The sequence below is a fragment of the Saccopteryx bilineata genome, chromosome 2 (genome assembly GCF_036850765.1).
Source record: "Saccopteryx bilineata isolate mSacBil1 chromosome 2, mSacBil1_pri_phased_curated, whole genome shotgun sequence".
In the NCBI taxonomy this organism is placed as follows: domain Eukaryota; kingdom Metazoa; phylum Chordata; class Mammalia; order Chiroptera; family Emballonuridae; genus Saccopteryx; species Saccopteryx bilineata.
Window position 1 is genome coordinate 25,359,228 of NC_089491.1, and position 20,603 is coordinate 25,379,830.

The following is a 20,603-nucleotide window of genomic DNA, read 5'->3' on the forward strand; positions in this document are numbered from 1 at the left end:
CCCAGCTCTGCCTGAGCAGAGGGACACGGGTCCTCTCTGGCTTTAATCTCCGTTCCCCAGCCTCTGTCCACAGGTGGGGACACGGGGCCCCTCTGCTCAGCACTCCCTAACTTCTACACCTCTGCCCTTTCCCTCTGCCTCTTCTCCTCTGCCCTCAAACTGGCAATCTCTTTTCTTATCTGCATGATGAAGCCTCCTACATTTTCTTCATCATTTGCCAAAATTTTTCCCAGAGTCAGATTTTGAAACTCAAAAGCCAAGGAGAACCTGGCTGCCCAAATGTGGGGAAGACCCAAGGAGCAAAGGAAATACCAGAAGAACAAATAAAAATAAGTAAATAAAACGGTCTTTCAAAATAGAATCCTATTACAAAGCTATATTATTTCCTGTTTGTTTACTAAGAGTCAAGAGTGTGGGAGTCCCAGGAAATACCCTTTTGTTTAAATCCACTCAGCTGCATATTTTGAAAGGTCAGAGATACTTTGAAAATCAACATTTCTTGCCTGACCAGGCGGTGGCGCAGTGGATAGAGCATCGGACTGGGATGCCGAGGACCCAGGTTCGAGACCCCGAGGTGGCCAGCTTGAGCGTGGGCTCATCTGGTTTGAGCAAAAGCTCACCAGCTTGGACCCAAGGTCACTGGCTTGAGCAAGGGGTTACTCGGTCTGCTGATAGGCCTGTGGTCAAAGCACATATGAGAAAGCAATCAATAAACAACTAAGGTGTTGCAATGCGCAACAAAAAACTAATGATTGATGCTTCTCATATCTCCATTCCTGTCTGTCTGTCCCTGTCTATCCCTCTCTCTGACTCTCTCTCTGTCTCTGTAAAAAGAAAAAAAGAAAAAGAAAAAAGAAAATCAACATTTCTTGACCATAAAAACCCAATGCTGGGCAAAGCCTTCAGTCATTCGTTGTAATCTTCGATTCAGACATTATGGGCTGCACGCGGTTTGGGTTATAAGCAGTATGTCCTTGTTTGGTGGTCATTTATGCCAGCTCTTATTTTCTTCAAAAAGCACACATTGACGGCCCTGGCTAGTTAGCTCAGTGGTAGAGCATTGGCCCGGTGTGTGGAAGTCCCGGGTTTGATGCCTGGCCAGGGCGCACAGGAGAAGCTCCCATTTGCTTTTCCACCCTTCCCCCTCTCCTTTCTATCTCTCTCTTCCCCTCCAGCAGTCAAGGCTCCATTGGAGCAAAGTTGGCCTGGGTGCTGAGGATGGCTCCATGGCCTCCGCCTCAGGCACTAGAATGGCTCCAGTTGCAATAGAGCAATGTCCCAGATGGGCTGAGCATCGCCTTCTGGTGGGCTTGCCAGGTGGATCCTGGTTGGGTGTGTGCAGGAGTCTGTCTCTCTGCCTTCTCACTTCAGGGAAAAAGAAAAAAACACGCATTGAGTGCCTGCTGTTATCTGTTGAGGTGAAGGCCCAGTGACTTGGGGTCCCTGGTGTGGTGGCTTTGGCCCAAGCTCTGATAGTGGGGCAGTGGTGGGAACCTCACCTGAGGGCCGATGGGAAGCAGCTCCGTGCAGGCCGTGGATGTGGTATACGGAGTGTAGGGTTTATCCTGAGGACCAGAGAGAGCCGTGGGGGGATTTTCTGTAGGCTGGTAAAACGTAACTGCAGGTGACTAATGTGGACCAATCAGAAAAGGGTCTAGACCTACATATTTAGACTTTGCAGGTGTCATTTCTGCACATCCCAGACCTGAAGAGTAAAACAAGGCTGTTGGGAAGGCCGTTGTGAGGTCACGGTGGTAAAAGCCCTTGGAAACTGGGCAGGACTGCACAGTGGAAAAGAGGACGGAGTTAGACCAGTTTGGAGGCAAGAAAGAGACCTGCAGTTTTCTTGATCAGTTTTGAATGAAACTTACCCAGGGGCTGTACTTTATTCCTTATGGCAGGATCGTGCCAACTACTTAAGGAAACTCTTGAGCTAAAAGATGCATGTGTTTATTCTCTGGAGCGAACGCTCCCTCCCAGAAACCCAGACTAACCCCACCCGTGGTCCCCTCTCCTAACATCCAAGCAGTCTCTCTTCACCGTCCTCATTGTCACCTGCACAAGCTGCTGGACCTCTGCCGGGTGCATGGCACAATTAGGGCTTGGCCAGGGAAGCTGTTATCCCAAGGGACGTGGCGTTTACTCACAATGCTTGGTATCTTCCAGTGCAGCAGCCGGGTACCCAGTGCCAATAAGAGGTGCCAAGGCCTCAACCCATGGGTATGGGGGGGGTTCAGAGTTAATGTTTTCTGAACACGGATAAGGAGACGTGCCGGATTAAATCCTAAAACCCTGTGTTCCTCCTCACCGCCATGTCTCTGTCCTGGAGCACTCTGTTGGCCATCCGCTCACCAATTCGTCATAGCGTGGATCTTCTTCAGCAGTGGCCGCCAGGCATGGAAGGCAAACCCTCCCAAGTGTGCGACCACTCCTCATAGGGCCCCCATGCTGGTATCGCTCCCTCATCACAGCTTTCTTTCTGGCTTGGCCGAGTAATGCTTCAGAATCCTCAACAGCATGCCAGGAAGCCGCTGCCAGGCCTGTGCCATTGGCCTGGCAGCCCCGGGAATGGGGTTTTGATTTGGAGTTCTGCTCAGATAGTAGAGAAGACAGATGAGGGCCAGAGAGGAGGAGAGAGGGCAGAGAGAGGAGGGGGGTGGGCGCGACTAGCCTCCAGCTGGCCAGAAGCTGGACTAGTCTGCCGGTGAGGCCGGCCTGAGGGCAGGAGTTGACAGATCTGTCTTGCACTGTGCTGTCTTTCTCTCCTTCCCCCTCCCTTATCTCCTCTTCCTCCCTGTCTCTCACCACCTCCTCCTCCCCGTCTCTCACCACCTCCTCCTCCCCTTCTCTCCTCTCCTCGTGAGCAGGCAGAGCCCGCCAGCGCCCCCCACTGTGCCCACTCTCGCTGCTCTCCTCCACTCTCTCTCCCCATGAAGGAAGAGACCACTGGCGTTTGCATGCACCCTCCAATCAAAACGAGGCTGGTAGGTACCCGGCAGGGAGAGGGGCCTGGCCAGGAGAGGCGAGGCGAGGCGGGCAGGAGCCACCCGGCGGCGGCCCCATGGGTGTGCAGGAGCGGCAGACCTCCGGGAGAGGCCTGCAGCGGACAGGTGCTCTCCCTCCAGGATGGATGCCGAGTTTGGAGACTAGCTGGCTCTGACCAAACTGGGCCACAGGGCTGTGGAACTGCCCCTTCATCTCTAGATCTCGAGGACCAGGAAGAGTTTATTTTCCTAGCGCTTCAATGAGCATAGAGGTTTTTCTCAAAGAGAAAATTCTTAGTTGCATTTCTATTGAAAATAAAAACTTTGGAAAGTTTGTCTTTTCTGCGGTTTTATCAAGATAACATGATTATTATGTAATGACGTGAAAAGAATCACCCATAACCCCAACCTAGCACATTTAGTTTTCATTTTTGCATGTTTCCTGCTAATTCCTATCCCTTCATAATTTTACATGGTTAAATACTAGTATCCATAGTATCTCCTGTTTTTCACTTCTCTTGTTCTTGTTACCACATACCCTATGATCATGTAGAGTCCATTACGTGAGTGGTCCACCATTCACCCACACACTTCTTCACTGCAGGACTTCCTTGCTTTCCAGTGTGTCACTCTTCCAGGGAAGGTGGGTTTCTGCGTCCGGCATTTCATTTTCTCAGGCTAGACCCCGTTAGATTCAAAAGTGCGACGTTGATGTTGCTCCCTTGCTAACAGGCACTATCAGAAGAGTGACTATGTTTGGCCACAGCCAAACAATGTGGAGTATAATGGTTGGAATATATTTTTTCTTATTTAAAGCAGGCACAGTGCAATTCTTTGGTGTTGCCAACTCTCACATTTCTTTAGTAGCAATACCAAACATCTTTCCCCTTCTACTTCATGTTGGTCTGAGAGTCTTATCTATATGTTACTTTCCACTTGGCTGTTGTTCTCAGAACACCATGTGGAACCGTTAGGCCACGTGTGGAGAATGTACCATGTGGCTTTGCCCCCAATACTAATCTCGCTGGGTTGCAGGCAGCCACCACCAGCAATCAGAGTTGGCACCTGACTCTTAAGATAGTGTGGGGTCCATTCTGGGAATTTGGAGATGTTTAAAGAAGCAAAAGAGAATTTGGGGAAGGGGAACGCAGGCTTGGACTGGACCTCTCAGTGCATGTTGCAAGGACATTGTCATTCCCAGAACCGTTGGGTTGAGACCTATTCCACACATTCAGCTACCTCAGCAAATTTGGGTCTGGTATGACGTGTTCTTGCTCATTCTTACCTTACTCCCCATCAGAGTGACTCAAGAGCATCAAGGGGTTGTCCCAGGGTCCAGAGGCAAGACCCTGAGGAACACAGTCTGTTGCCAATGGTGCCAGTGGTGGCTTCCGTGTCTTGGCTGCAACCCTCTGGTGGCAGGTGGCAGAATGTGCATTCACCAGCAGGTGTGCAGGCCGTTTCTGCACCCTGGGGGCTGCAGACAGAGCTAGTGTCAGTCATCAGGTCCCTGGGCCTGCTGGTAGTTCTCTAGGCCAGCAAGAAATATGTCGTGCCACGCCCCCCCCATTCCCCAAGGACTCCAGGAGGCCAAAGATGAAATGACCAGACAAAGAAATGGAAGCAGAAGCTCTTTGGGGCCACCCACCACTACCTGATCGGGCTGGGCCACCTACCCTCTTTCAGACCAGCCTCGTGCTACAACCACCCCGGTTACTGGGCACTTTTAATCTCCACACCTTCTGTTCCCAGAGGCCACAGTGGCAAAATTCTCACATGCCCAGAGTTCATAGGGGGTTCAATAACTAAAGTGAACAGATAGAGAATGCTTTCTGACCTAATTACTCCAGGTCTGGACTAATGGAGTGACCTTAGGTAAGTCACTCCTCTGCCCACCGTGAGAGGCTGTCCCAAGATGTGACCTCCCAGCAGCCTCTCGTCCTTTCCCTTCAGCCACCAAGAGGCCGTCAGCAACTGCCCCAGGCGGCCCAGGCCTGCCTCATTACACACCCTGATCGATGGATCAGGCCACACATAGGGCCCGGCATGCCTGGCAGCCCAAGCAGACCCCAGTGAAGGGGGTTCCAGGGTGAGGTAAGCGTGGGGTACCCCCAAAACATGAGGCTCTAGCCTGGCATCTCTGCTGAGTCCCCGCCTACAGTGCAATGACGGGCACAGGTACAAGAGCTGGCCGCACTTCCAAGGAACCTCTGTGAGTCTCCTCACACGAGCAATGAAGGCTCTGCGTGTGTTCCCTGAATCCTTCGGGCCGATTTTAGAAGCGCACTGCCAAAGATCGCAAAACTTTGCTTTCTAATCTGAAAGTAACACTCTTGTCTTTTCTCTTTTTTTGAAGATAAAAACATTCCCAGTTGATCCAGTGACCCCGTTTCCCGAGCCTTTTCTGGCAGGGCCACAGTTTACCGTAAGTAGCTCCAGAAAACCACCCTGCCTTTGCAGGCGTGGGTCCCGGGCAGCCCGCTTGTCCAGGGAACGCCAGGCAGCCTTGCCAATAGCTGCTTTCCATCACTGTGAACTCCGTGAGTCTGGAAGGAGCTGGGCTTTGGGGGGGAGGTCGGGTCTCCACCTATCAGTTATTTTATTGAGGTTAAACCATTTTAAAGTGATGACTCAGTGACATTTAGTTCATTTAGAGCAGTGGTCTCCAACCCCCGGGCCACAGACCGGTACCGGTCCGTGGGCCATTTGGTACCGGTCTGCAGAGAAAGTATAAACAACTTACATTATTTCCGTTTTATTTATATTTAAGTCTGAATGATGTTTTATTTTTAAAAAATGACCAGATTCCCTCTGTTACATTTGTCTATGACTCTTGTCTCGGTCACGTGATACATTTATCTGTCCCACCCTAAAGGCCGGTCCGTGAAAATATTTTCTGACATTAAACTGGTCCGTGGCCCCAAAAAGGTTGGGGACCAATGATTTAGAGTCACGCAACTACCACCCTTCTCTAGTTCCAGAACATGTTTATCGCCTCCCCCGAAAGGAAACCGTATACCCTTTAAGCAGGCACGCCCCATTTCCTACCTCCCTCTGACCCACCACAGCCACCAGTCTGCATTCTATCTCTGCAGACTCACCAAGTTTGAGTGTTTCATATACATGGAATCATGTACTATGTGACCTTTTGCGTCTGGCCCCTTTCACATAGTATAATGTTCTCGAGGCTCATGCACACTGTAGCATATCAGTTCTTCATTTCTTTCTATGGCGGAATAATATTCCACTGGACACATACACTGCAATTAGTTGATCCTTTCATTCATTGGTGGGTATTAGGGTTGTTTCTACCTTTTGGCTATTGTAAACAGTGCTGCTGTGAATATATGTAGATTTGTTTGAGTCCCGCTTTTTTATTCTTTTGGGTTGGACCTACATCTTGATAATGGTGTCATTAGGTAAGTCACCTTACCACTCCAAATACCAGCCTCCTCTTATTTAAAGTGGACACAGTAATAAGAATATACTTCTTGTGTCTGGTGGACACAGGGCCTGGGCCAGACTGTTTAATGCTATTGCCCTGACATTCATCACAACCCCTGCAGTTTTGCTCGGTAGAGTCCCCAACTGGAAACTGGCTCTTCTCCCCTCAGCTGGTCATAATGGGCACTCTGGCTTCCTGCCTAGCCTTGGCAGTGCCATGAGACACCCAGGGAAGCCCTTCCTGAAAAGCTAGGGGAGGAGGAAACCAATGTCAGAAACCACACTGGGACTTGTAAGCACTGGTCAAGAGTGGCTGGAAGGCAGCTGGGGTAGGCGGAGGGCGCAGCATGAACGTGGGGAAGGAGGGATCATCCCACATTCGAGGGGCTGGAATGAAAGCCAGAGACTAAATACAGAGAGCAAGGGCACAGAGCATGGGAAGAGGACGAGGAGGAAGGAAGAAGCACTGAGGGGCAGAACCACGCTTGGCCTTGTAGGCTGCGATAGGAATGCTGATGTTTGTCCTCAGAGCAGTGGGGAGCCTTCAGAGGACTTGAAGTGGAGCAGTGACGGGGCGGGTGCATTTTGAAATGTTTCCTGTGACAGGCAGAGTGGACTCAGGACAGTAGTTTAGGACAGCAGTTCAAGGACAAGAGGGCAGAGAGCTTGACCCAGAGCAGTCTTGATGGTAGAGAGGGAGAGAAGTGAACACCTGGGGAGATTTTTAGGAGGTCGGTGTAAAGGCATTGGATTAGATAAGGAAGAGGAAAGGTCAAAAATGACTCCCAGATTTCTGACCTGCAGCATGTGGATGGACAGTGAGTTCATTCCCTGAGATAAGGAAAGCTGGCCGAAGACTGGACTGGGAGGGATAATGAATTCGCCTCTGGCTACGATATGTTAGAAATGCCTTGGGACTATCCAGGAAGAAACAGTGAACGGGCAGTTGGAGATCCAAGTCTGTAACTCAGGAGAGAGACTAGACGGAGTCATAAATAGTGAGTCACCGACAGCCCAATGGTAATGGGAGCCAAATCCATGGGCTTCAGCCTCCTAATTTTCTCACACCCGTGTGTCGTGTTCTTTTCTCCTCCCCTACAAGACACTTGACCTTGTTGCAAGACCACAGACCTCCAGACCTATCCTGGCCACAGTTATTGGGGCGTTCAGCAGTACCAGGGAACACTTTGCAAAGTTGGCCTGGCAATTGATTTAGCATTGACCTTGAGCCTGGGCTCCCTGCTTGATCCTAGAACCGGTGTCTAGCTTATATTCAGGCCTCTTAACTGGGTTTCTGCTTTATACTCAGCAGAGTGCCGTGGTCTGTCTAGGATGAGGGCCCCAGGCTGGCTCTGGTCAAATTAATGTTCCATGTTCTTCTTCCTAACTTGACTCTGTCCCTCTGTTATTTGCTTGTTCAAATAAAAGTTCATTCATTCATTCAACAAATATTAAAAAGACAAGTACTCAGGGTTGAGATTTAATAATATTAGTCATTTTTACTGCTTGCCAAGGTCATTCTTAAGTGAAACTAGCTTTTTTCCCTTTCCAGCTGGAGTGCATGTCATTGAAGAATATAATGACTGCCAATATTGTTTGGTGCCACTGCCTTGGTTCATGCTAAGGCCCTGGCACTTTTTACCACCATTGCCTTTATGCCATGGTTCTCTTTTTCCAGAAAATAGCAAAAGTGGCATTAAAAGCCCAACCTCTACCCACTTCCCTGAAGCAAAAAAAACAAAAACAAACTTTTTTTTGCACGCTCTCATATGCACACACATGAGACAGAGAGAGAGAGAGAGAGAAAGAAAGAGATGAGAAGCATCAACTTGCAGTTGTGGCACCATAGTTGTTCATTGATTGCTTCTCATGTGCCTTGAAGGGGGGGGGAGCTCCAGCAGAGCAAATGCCCCCTTGTTCAAGCCAGCGACCTTGGGCTCAAGCCAGTGACCATAGGTCATGTCTATGATCCCACGCTCAAGCTGGTGAGCCTGAGCTCAAGCCAGATGAGTCAGCACTCAAGCCAGAGAGAGACTTTGGGGTTTTGAAACCTGAGACCTAGCATCCCAGGTCGACACTCTATCCACTGTGCCACCACCTGGTCAGGCGCAACAAAACAACTTTTTATCCCAGCTCCTGTATTGGGAAGAATGGGCTAAGTCATGGTTTTTTGTTTTTTTTTTCCTGTATTTTTCTGAAGCCGGAAACTGGGAGAGACAGCCAGACAGACTCCCGCATGCGCCCCACCGGGATCCACCCGGCACGCCCACCAGGGGCGACGCTCTGCCCACCAGGGGGCGATGCTCTGCCGCGACCAGAGCCACTCTAGCGCCTGGGGCAGAGGCCAAGGAGCCATCCCTAGTGCCCGGGCCATCCTTGCTCCAATGGAGCCTTGGCTGCGGGAGGGGAAGAGAGAGACAGAGAGGAAGGGGAGGGGGTGGAGAAGCAAATGGGCGCTTCTCCTATGTGCCCTGGCCGGGGATCGAACCCAGGTCCCCCGCACGCCAGGCCGACGCTCTACCGCTGAGCCAACCGGCCAGGGCCTAAGTCATGCTTTAAAATGTTAAATTGTATTTCCTGCTCATGCTGCCTGTCTGCCATGGGTGGCATGAGGGCTGTGCTCTGTGTTGTTCTCTTTCTGGGACCCCAGTTAGTGGAGCAGCTGCCATCTGGAACAGTGCTAGTCACAGTGGCAGAAGGGGAAAGAAAAAGAGTTAATAAATCACACACTGGCTCTAAAATCTTTCAAAGAAAATGAAATATGACATCTCAACCCACATTTCCTTGGCCAAAGAAAGGCACTTGGCCGTGCCTAACTTTAAAGAGGGTGGAGAAGTGCAGCCCTACCAGGTGCCTGGAAAGGGATGAACCAGAATGATCTGCTGGACCGCACAAATGACTATCACAGCCCAGCATCTGTGCAACACCACAGTCTGTGTGAGAAACACTACATGCTGGAAATGCATGAAGCCCCTGTTCCCATGGTCAGATCTTCGGCATTGCTCTAGGACAAGTCAGTTCTCCCTCTGGAAGCAAGTGTAAAACAAATAAGGGCTTATTTTTCAGTAATAGCCTTTCATGACCCCCCAAAGATAACCTCTCCCCACTGCTCAAGGCAGATAGACCCTTACAGAACTATTGCTGTACCAGGCACTTTCAGAGGTTTTTCATGTTTTCCTAGAAGGTGTAACTTATCTTCTGTTTAATCACTATGAATATAGTGCTCATTTGATGGCCGAAGCCTCTTCTATGTGGTAAGTTCCTCAGAGTTTAGGGCCAAGAGATAGTGTGAAAAATCGAGTTAAAAAGTATAAAGGTGGCATTAACCAAAGGATATAAAACAAACCAAAAGCATGCATAGAAAAAAATAATGTGAGGAAATATACCAAAACCGACAGTAAGGGATTATGGAATTTCTTCGTTTATTTGCTTTTCTGTATCTTGTAAGTTTCTGTATAACAGTAATAAGCCCACCATGCTTTGCAAGGCAAACAACAATAATCAGTCTCTCCAAATGAGGTAGAGTACTCTAGACCAGCAGTTCTTAAATTTACCTTGTTTCAGAATCATCCGGAGGTCTTGTGAAAACATGGATTGCTGGACATCACAGACATTCTGGTTCCAAAGGTCTTTGGTGGAGCCTGAGAATTTTTATTTTCACTGAGTTTCAAGATAATACTGATGCTGCTAGTTTGGGGACCACATTTTGGGAACCATTGCTACAGTGGGAAAAAACATCAATTATGCAGTCTGCTGACCCTGGTTCTAAATTCTGGTCTTGTGTGACCTTAGGAAGATACTTAAACTCTTTGAACCTCATTTTCTTCTTCCATAAAATGAGATGAACACTTTTTTACCTTTTAACATCTCTGAAATCAGAAACTCATTATAATAGTGGTGCAATAAAGTTTGAATGGCCACAATTTTCTTTCTCTGTGCAACGTGCAAAAATGGTACATCTTACTGATGACCTCTAAGATGTGACAAAATACTATCTCTGCCTTAAAGGGTTGTCAGGAAGTAATGCACATAGCAAACTTTGCATAGTGTCTTACACAAAGCAAAACCATTTAATAAATGGCAATTGTGTTTAGCGATTATTAAAAAAGTAATAACAGGAATTGCATGGTAAGGCTGAGGGAGCAGCTGACAGTGTGAAAATGGAACCCAAATTGAGATTGATTTCCTCTTTTCTGTTTCCCCTGCAGGCAGACTTTAGAGACAGTAAATTACAGTGCTGTCCTGGCCAGTCTTCCCCAGTGATTCCAGCAGTGACCCTGAGGCCTTTGACAGAGACCATCTCCACAGTGCAGACCATCTACACCACTCGGAAGCCTGTTTCTCTGGCAGCCAGGTGAGTCAGGGAAACCAGGCACAGGCTTTAGGTTCATTGTGTGTGTGATGTCTATAGCCCTCCCATTCATTCTTTCTTTCATTTATTCTGTACTTATTGGAAGGTCCTCAAAGGCTAGACAGTACTCTAGGTACTAGGGCTGTAGAATGAACAAAAGAGATACAAGTTCTACCTTTATGCTTTTACAATTTAGTGTTGGGGGAAGGGAGACAGACACTAAATGAATGTGTGTGTGTGTTGCATGTGTGTAAACAATGGAGACAGATTCCACCAATAGGCAACTCGACCTGAGGGCCAAGGAGTCAGAAGCAGTCTCTTAAAGCAATCAGTTTAAATCCAATTTTATTTATTGAAACATAGGAGGGAATTTTAGGAGAAAGTGCATATGACACCAGTTGAAAGCGTGATTTAGAGAAATCTAACCTCTGGACATCTTCCCAAACACTCTGAAGACCTTTACTGAGAGGCTGCTATGCTCCGGCTCCTGTGCTAAGCTCTGGGGTTCAGAGCTGCATGACATCTGTCCCCTGAGGAGCAGTCCTGGAGGAACTCTGGGTCTGGTGGGGGGAAGCCAGCAGGTAGCTGGACAGTTTCAGGGCATTGTAATGCTAGCAAGTGTAATGTGGGTCCATAAGGAGCCTGACAGAGAAAGTCAAGAACTATAGTCAAGAAAGAATCTGTACCTGACCAGGTGGTGGTACAGTGGTTAAAGCATCAGCCTGGGAAGCTAAGGACTCTGGTTCAAAACCCCAAGGTCACCAGCATGAGTGTGGGCTCATCCAGCTTGAGCATGGGGTCACCACCGCCTGGCTTGAGCGTGGGATCATAGACATAACCCCATGCTCGTTGGCTTGAGCCCAAAAGTTGTTGGCTTGAGTAAGGGGTCACAGGCTCAGCTGGAGCCCCTCCCCCCATCAAGGCACATATGAGAAAACAATCAATGAACAACTAAGGAGCTGCAACAAAGAATCGATGCTTATCATCTCTCACCCTTCCTGCTTGTCTATCTCTCCCTCCCTCCCTCCCTCCCTCCCTCCCTCCCTCTCTCTCTCTCTCTCTTAAAAAGAAAAAGAATCTGGGAGACAACCTCAACTGAGTCTGCCCTTGTAATTTGGGAAGGTTTATTTCACCATTGTGTCACCTGTTCTTTTTCTCCAGTGCTGAGACACTCCGGCAGGAACTGGAGAGAGAGAAAATGATGAAAAGACTGTTGATGACCGAACTGTGACTTCTCCTCTTGTTGCCTGGAGGGCGGCATGGTGCCTTCTGTCATTGTCCTTCTTCGGGCTCTGTGTGCTCACTCTAGCACAACATGCAAATGTGTGCTCTGTTCGCCCAGGTCTCCGTGGTTTAGTGGAAGCCAACAGCTGGCTTGAGTTTGATTGGAAAAGTTATTTTACGTCTCCTGAGTATTAGAGTCTTTCTACTACTCGATGTAGTTGAGACAGGATTTGTAAGCCTTGGAGAAGAAAAATGGAAACATGGGGATTCTTTTTCAGAAGTACCTGTGCGTATACATTAATAACCACAGGGATTAATAAGGCGCAGAATCCTTCGCTATCGATCTCAACCATGTGATTTTGTATGATTGAAACTTACACCAAGCTTTGACTGTTTGTTAAAGAGTCATTTTTAATGAGAGGATAATTCTTTATTGCTTGTTTTTTTCATTTACACTGGTAAATACACAAATCGGTTAAAGTCTTTACCATTCATTTTTATTCAGAGACGAGTAGATGAACTAAAAAGGAAAGTTGCAATCACCGGGATTTAAGATACTTCAGCTTAATCTGAAACGTCATTTCACATGTGACTTTGTTAGATATGATATTATTTGAGATACATATAATTTATCATGGAATGCAATGTTGGAAACTATAGCTTAAATTCTACAAATCCTTACAAGGTTAAAATGATTCAATGTCAGTATTCATTTGGGTGTGCCATAAAGAAAAATTATTTCTAAAGTTGATCAATTCCTATCCTGTTAATAGAACCTTGACCAGAAGAAACTCTGCTCTCTTTTTTTTATAAGTTTCGAGAAATGTGTTTTTAAACTTTTATTATGCACTTGAACAACTTTGCAGGAATAAAGGAACTCCCCTAACCACAAACTAGCCCTTCAAATGGTTTCCCAAGCTTTCTCAATGAATATGCACACCTTTTTACATAGGTATGATCGGTGTGTACATACTTTTTGGTTAAACTTCTCCACCTAACGCTTATCTTCTCTTTTCAACACAGATCTTGCTTTTACCCATTTAAGTGTCTTTATATCCACATAACATGGTTAACCTCACTTCTTCTCATTATTAAATATTTGAGTTCTATCCAAATTTTCACTCTTATAAATAGTGCTGCTATGAATGTCTTTGTAAAAAAAAATTATCCTTCCTTTGGATTCTTCCCTTGGGAATATCTCCAGAGAGGGATTACAAGGTCAAAGAGCATGAAGTATATTGTATAGCTCTTGCTTTATATTGCCAGAATGCTTTCTAGAAAGATCCTATCTCTGGGTTGACACGACCTTAAAGGTTATCCAGTTCAACCCCTTGGCCCCCTGTGAATGCTTGAATTCCTTCCACAATTTAAGATGCCACCAGCAATGTATAAGCATTTCTATTTACCAATAGCTTTGCCAGTATTGGGTTTTGCCATTTTTATTTATTTTTGCTACTTTAATTGGTGTGTATAGTTATTCTTGAAAGGTTGTTTTGTTTCATTAATTGCTAGTGAGGCTGAGCACTTTTCCATGTGATGATTTACCAGCTGTATTTCCTTGTATGTAAAATGTCCATCCATTTCTTAAGACCACTTGCTAAGTGGAATTGGTCTCATATCTTTGTATCAGAACTGTATTTTTATGTTGTATTGTATAGTTTGCTCTCCTGTCCCAATACTTAAAACTGAATGGTGCCAATAATTTGATACTAATGATTATTTAAAAAAGAATGATGCCTCACTTGCTAGCATTGTTGTAAAATGAGGTATGTAAGCAAAATCTTCAAATAGAGGATTAACCCTTGAAGTGCTGAATCTTTAAAATATTAATATTTTTTGAGGGAAATCTTTCTAAAATGTACTACACACTTCCCTGCCTTAGTAAACAGAGTATACTGGAGAGTATTTAAACTTTTCTTGATGAGTCATGGTCATCACTGTAAACAGCAGCCCCTTTTGTACCTTGGTGTGGTGCAGTAATGTCATCAGAAGCTGTCAAAATGTTTGGGGCTTGGCTTTGCCTTTCACAGCCTACTGTGCTCTTCTCATTGATGATGGCTTTTACTGCTATTTGCTCTACCGGTGAAGCCATCCGGGGCAGTTGGGGTACTTGGGACTGTTAACCCCCGTACTACACGACCCCTGGCTGTACTTTTAAAACACCTTTCACCCTTCTTTATCTTGTGCACACAATGATGCAAAATGTGTCTCTGTACAATATGGGGGAGGCAGCTGTGTCTGGGCTGGTCCCCTCCCTCTCACCAGCCCAGCACCCTCCTCCTCTCCTACCCCGCTTTCTGAATCTTCTGCTCTTCACCTCCCGCTCTCTGATGGAAACCTCCTGGGCAAAACACCAGTTTTGTTGCAGAAGCCAGGAACCCCTGTGTTACATGGTCACGTTGGCTCTGCTTTTGAGGAGGGATGCATGGGCTTTTTTGGCTGCTGTTTTCAGGAGGCTCTGAGCTTCCTGCTTCTTCCCCACATTCCCCTGGGTTCACAGATGTTTCAGAAGGTTAATGTCACTGGAAGTTTGATCGCAAACTAGTTGGCTAACACTGTATATGAAAACCCATTACCTTTGGCAGCTCAACTCTAACCAGTAAAATCAAGAGGATTCCATTGTTTCAGCAGTTGTCCTGGTTATTTGCCTGTATAAATGGATGACAGGTGTTTGTCGTTGTGAGATGAGCAGATGACATTGGGTCGGGTGGATTCATAGGGAGAAAAGTGGATTGGTACAATTGCTTCATCTTTTATATATACCTAAAACTGAAACAATAGCACCGTATGGTCACACCACACACATCTTATGTCCGGGGGGGAAATCAGCTTGCTAATACAATCATTCCAAGGCAAGAACTCCAAACTGTAGGCCATGGACTCCTGGTGGGCATGGTGTGTGTGTGGGGAGGGGGAAAGGGGTAGTGCAAGGGGCCTGGGAAGCTAGCAACCCACACGGTGTATGGGTTGTAGCCTTTGCAAGAGATTCATATGTTTGAATAGTTTTAAAAGTAGGTCCTGGAGCATTCAGAAAATCCTACCTTGAATGCTCCCCAAATTATATATTCCCCAACTAGCACAAGAATGTTCTGATATCTTTATCTTTCTTTCACCATCTCAAAGGTCACTACCTTTTAAAAACTCAGAATGCACCATTACCATTTTAAAGTGTACAATTCAGTGGTTTTTAGTATATTTGCAATGTTGTGCCAACATCACCACTAATTCCAGAACATATCCATCATCCCAAAAAGAAACTCCATCTCTAGAATCATTACCAATTCTCCCGCTCCCATCCCTAGCAATCACTAACTTTCTGTTTCTGATTTCTGTCTATGGATTTGCTTATTCTGTACACTTCATATAAATGGAATCATACAATATGTAATCCCTTGTGTCTGGCTTCTTTCACTTATACATGCTTTCAAAGTTTATCATGTTGTAGCATGGATCAGTAATTCATGCCTTTTCATAGCTGAATAATATACCAGTATATGTGTGTGTGTGTGTGTGTGTGTGTGTGTGCGTGCCACATTTTATTTATCCATTTATCAGTTGATAGACATTTAGGTTGTTCTTACTTTTTTTGCCTATTATGAATAATATGAACATTTGTGTACAAGATTTTGGGTGAAGATATTGACATATAATCCTTAAAAAGAAAACCCTTTTTTTAAAAAGATATATAACTGAGATTGGAATAGTTGGGACATATGGCAACTTTTTGTTTAACTTTTTGAGAAACTGCCAAGATCACAGCTTTTATTTCTTAAGCAATCAAAAGTGAAAAAAAAAATCACATCTTACTAGACAGGCAGAGCATGGACAAATCTGTCACTGGTCAGATACTAAAATGCAAGCACTGATTTGGGGGAGTTTTTATAACAAAATTCTCAGAGAAATGGCTGTGATGAGAAGAGAAAATAAAGAGGGAAAAAACACAGTACTTTTTGACAACGCAGTGGATTTACGTTGGTGGGGAGCAGAAGGTCTCTGCAAAACCTGTGCTGTAACTAAGAGGGAATTGTGCTGAGGGTGGGAACAGGTCTCTCTCTCCAGAGCTCAAATCTTGCAAGAAAACAAAGAATAAGAAAATCCGCAAAGGCAATGTAAGTAGATGAGAGAACCTCTTGAAAGGAAGCAGCCAGGTCAGTAGGGAAGTGGGAACCAGAGTAGGTTCAAAGGCCCTGAAGAGGCATGAAGACTTTGAATGACCCATAAAAGCTGTGGGCATTCTCCCTAGAAAAGTCCACCACTACCATATTATTCCAGCACTTCCACAGGGTCCTCACATCACCCCCGAAGCCTGTCTGTGCCCCCTTTGAGTCTAAGGACCCCAGGTCCTACAACATGGATAAAGCACTGAATCAACACATTATCTGCAAGCCTTATTTTAGCCCACTGGTAGTCAACCTGGTCTCTACCGCCCACTAGTGGGTGTTCCAGCTTTCATGGTGGGCGGTAGTGGAGCAACCAAAGTATAAATAAAAAGATAGATTTAACTAGAGTAAGTTGTTTTATAAAGATTTATTCTGCCAAACAGCGAAAATCTGACATAAAGTACTCAGTAAGTAATTATTATTATATGCTTTAACTTACTGTAACTCTGCTTTATAAATTTTATAAAGTAAAGTTACTTCCCTACTTTATAAATCACCATTACTGTGGAACCGGTGGGCGGTTAGAAAATGTTACTACTAACAGAGATACAAAAGTGGGCGGTAGGTGTAAAAAGGTTGACTACCCCTGGTTTAGCCTGTGGTGCATACCCTCCTCCAACATGCGCTGGGAAAAAAAAAAAAAAAAAAGCCCACGTGGTTTTATCACACCAATTTACCAGAAGAATGCCCTGGTTTTCACTTACCTTCTTTCTGGCATCACCACTGTTAATTGTAGTAATTGAAATCAAGGGAATAAGAAAATAATGGATAACAGCTTGGATTCCCAAACCAGAGAATCAACACTGAAATCAGAAATATGTTACTTCTGTTTTTGGGGGGTATTGGCTAAACAATGGTCCATATAAAACTGACTATACCTTCCTTGTTGAACAGAAAAAGAAAAGAAAGGAATTTAAATTTTTAAGAAAGAGAGTTTCTTTTTTTTAAAGGATTACATGTTAATAGATTTTCAATCAATTGGCTTTTTTGTATTATAGAATTTTATACACTGCAAAGCTGGGTGTTGTGTTTTTTTTTGAGAAGTCTCTTTATTTTGATTTTTCGAGTAGTTGTATTTCATCTTACCTTTTTCAAGCAATAAATCCAATTTCTTGCAACAACTGGCATATTTGAAGACCTCGTGAAGCCTAAGGTTTCCATGAATTACACCTCGTTCTCCTGTCAAGCTAAACATTTTTAAACTCGAACTGAACAACCCACTGTCAATGTCAGTGGGTATCCAGTAGCTAACAATTGATCTCTGGGTCGCACAGCGCTTCCCGCTATCTCCACAACAGCACTGTCTCCCACCTCCCTTTGGTCAAAAAGAGGTTTCGATCAGTAGTTTCTTTTTGAATGTTTGTATTTCATAATCTTATGTATTCATTCATGCCATTTGTAGCCTTGAATGCTATTGATTCTTACCTGAGTCATCCCATTTCATCTTCATGGCTATCATAGAGGTTAGTGATCACCACTCCTTCCTGCAAACTGACCTTTGGGTCTGCATTTGGGACCTCTATGCTTTTCTGCCTCCATAATTATTTTCTTTGTTTATGCAAGAAACTAAAATGAAAGAGAGAGAGAGAGAGAGAGAGAGAAAGGAAAAAAAAAAAAAAGCAGACAAAAATGCTGACTCTGCAATACCAGCATAAAAGGGATTGTGTCCATGTTTTCTAACAGAAAACAGCTTGGCAGTTTGAATGTGTTATCACTCCAAAAACACCATTAGAGGAGAGCTCCGGGACCTGGCAAGTATTAAGGGCTTGGTGTAAATAAAACGATGGCTGTGTAAACAACCAAAAGTGAATTGCAAGCGGCCGAAATGGATTTGAAAAAGTTGAGAATTCAGCGTGGCCATCAGGCACGGTATAAACCTGGCAGGGCCTGTGCGTGCTTGCTGCGGGGAAACAGTGAACCAGCTGAGTAGTTTCGAAGGGGGCAGGTTATGCAAAGGCACCAGCAGCCTCCGCTGATCACACATTCACACACACAAACTCGCGCGCGCCAAAAGTCTGGAGGAGGAGGCTAGTGAATCCAGCCCAAAGCTGAGCTCTAGTTTCCCTATGGCTCCAAGTACCTCCGTTTACTTATAGTGGATCAGATCTTATTATTTCAACTTCCTTCTGTGATTATCTAGTAAGAAATTTATATAAACTAAAAAAGTGCTTGAACAAGGCGGGGGAGACAGCAATTCTGGCCAGGTGTGTCCAGGGTAAACCGTCCAGGGGAGCACTTCCTAAACCTGAACGCGCATTGGGGTCTTTTGGGGATCTTGGTAAAATGCAGATCCTGATTCATGTGCCTGCAGAAAGGTGAGATTTGGTGATGCTAACCAGCTCTCGGGGGATGCTGCTGCTGCTGATCTGAGGACCACGTCCTGAGGAGCAAGTCTAGAAGGGCCAGATCTGCGCCCGTGGGACACACGTGGAGGGAGGGAGCAGATATGGGGAAACTAGGAGAAAGGACGGAGGAAGTAAGGAGGGAGTGCGGGCGAGGAGAACAGGATGGTTGGCAGAAGGGGGAGGCTTAGGGCCCAAGGGAGGATGCGCAGACCGAAGCCGGGAGGCGACGGGCGCACGCAGCTCCGCGGCTGCGCGGGCTGCGGGCGGGGGACGGGCCGGCGCGTGCTGGCCGCGGAGGCGGAGGCGGAGGCGGCGAAGTCCCGGTCCCGCGCCCGCGGCGCCCCCGCTGCGGCCCGAGCGGCCTGGCTGTGGGATCGGCGCGCAGCGATGGCGCGGCCGCCCCGGCAGGGCCCGGGGGCCTGGGGGCCGCTGCTCTTGCTGCTGCTGGCTGGGCCCGCCGCTTGCGCCGCCAGCCCCGCGGACGACGGCGCGGGCCCGGGGGGCCGAGGACCCCGGGGCCGCGCGCGGGGGGAAGGGGCCACCGACGAGGCGGAGCCGCGCCACGACTCCTCCTACGGCACCTTCGCCGGAGAGTTCTACGACCTGCGCTACCTGTCCGAGGAGGGTGAGGCTGCGAGAGGTTGAGGGGTTTCGGGTGGGGAGACGCGCGTGGGGGACGGGGGCGGTGACAGGTGTGGGAGCCAGGGTGGAGAATTGGTAGGGATGCAAATGGAGGCAGCTCTGGCACAGCCGAGGCCCCGACAGAGAGCGCAGGGCTCAGACCCCCATCCACTTGGCGAAGGGTCCGGAGAGCTGTTAGCGCCTTCCACGCGCTGTCCGCGTAACAGCTGGGGAGACCGAGGCCGGGAGAGGGAAGTGGTCAGCCGAGCCCTGCGAAGCTGCGGACAGGTGGGGCTCCCCCAGTTTTCAGCATCTGGCCTCCACCCTCTCTGTTAGGGGTTGGGGGAGAAGGAGGCTGCCATCTGGCCTAGGGTGTGCGAGATCAAAGCAGCCGGTGGAAAGCAGAAATCCCAACTTAATGAGAGCTGTTGCTTATTTCCTCCCTGTGTGTATTGACCTAGATTTGCAATGGCAAGCACCCTAAGCCCTTCGTGTTCTGTTGGAGCTCACTGCCCTGCCACCAGAGCTAGGTCGCGTCTCCTTCTCTGCCTCCATCCCAGTTCTTTTCATATCACGCATGTTAGGGTCTCCTAGTGTGAGCCACCATTGTTGGGGCCTGCTGGACCCAGAAACGGGGGGGTTTGTCAGCCACGGAGCTCCCTGTGGTGATGCTTCAGTGAGCACAAAAGCCAAGCTGATTCTGCTCAAAAGGAATGGAAACTGGCCTCTTTTTTTCCCCCCTGCAATTTCTAAAGCAATGATTTTCCTTTTCTTCAGCTAAGAGGAATAGCAAGAAAAAACAAATAGTTAGGGTTTGACATGTTGTGTGTGTCCCAGCAAATAATATGATGCTGGGTGTCATCATATTAGGATTAGGTTTAGCTACCTACAACAAACAACATTAATAGCTTAAATAAGATAGAAGTTTCTCTATCATGTAAAGAAATCTAGAAGTAGGCAGTATAGAACTGGTCATCAGAGACGCTGGATCCTGGTCTTCTACCTCTTCACAGCTCTTAGGATGTAACTTCATGGTCCAAAATGGCTGCTTGATCTCCAGCTATTACATTCACTTTCCAGACAGAAGGAGAGAAGTGGGAAGAAGGTCACTGACTATAAGGAGATTACTCAGAAGTCCCATAGAACAATTCTACTTACACTTCATTAGCCGCAACTTAGTCATGTGGTTACTCATAGGTGCAAAGGAAGCTGGGAAATGTAGCCTTTTAGCTGGGAAGTAATATGCCCAATTCAAAAATTGGAATTATTGTATTAAGGAAGATGGAGAGAATGGATTTGAGGAAATATATTAGTTGGGTAGAGGCTTAACTGCTGAAACAGAAACCTCAATACATAATGGCTTACTGTAAATAGGATAGTTTATTTTTCTCCCACATGAGTCTGGCTGGTCTGGGCTGATGGGACAGCTGTGATCCACAAGGTCATTCGGGGACCTAGGTTTCTTCTATCCTGT

General features: G+C 46.7%; 2 protein-coding genes across 2 annotated transcripts in view; both read left to right on the forward strand.

Moving 5' to 3' along the window:
* The window catches only part of EPB41L4B (erythrocyte membrane protein band 4.1 like 4B), a 139,867-nt gene extending 124,992 nt beyond the window's left edge, over nt 1-14,875 (forward strand). Inside the window, exons 23-25 of the mRNA XM_066256574.1 lie at nt 5,341-5,409; nt 10,637-10,782; nt 11,941-14,875. Of these exons, the coding sequence (XP_066112671.1) occupies nt 5,341-5,409; nt 10,637-10,782; nt 11,941-12,010 (285 nt within the window). The 3' untranslated portion in view covers nt 12,011-14,875. The remainder of the gene's footprint in view (nt 1-5,340; nt 5,410-10,636; nt 10,783-11,940) is intronic.
* A 3,912-nt stretch (nt 14,876-18,787) lies between these two features.
* FRRS1L (ferric chelate reductase 1 like) overlaps nt 18,788-20,603 on the forward strand; it is a 33,256-nt gene continuing 31,440 nt past the window's right edge. The window contains exon 1 of the mRNA XM_066256575.1: nt 18,788-19,133. Within this exon, the coding sequence (XP_066112672.1) occupies nt 18,896-19,133 (238 nt within the window). The 5' untranslated portion in view covers nt 18,788-18,895. The remainder of the gene's footprint in view (nt 19,134-20,603) is intronic.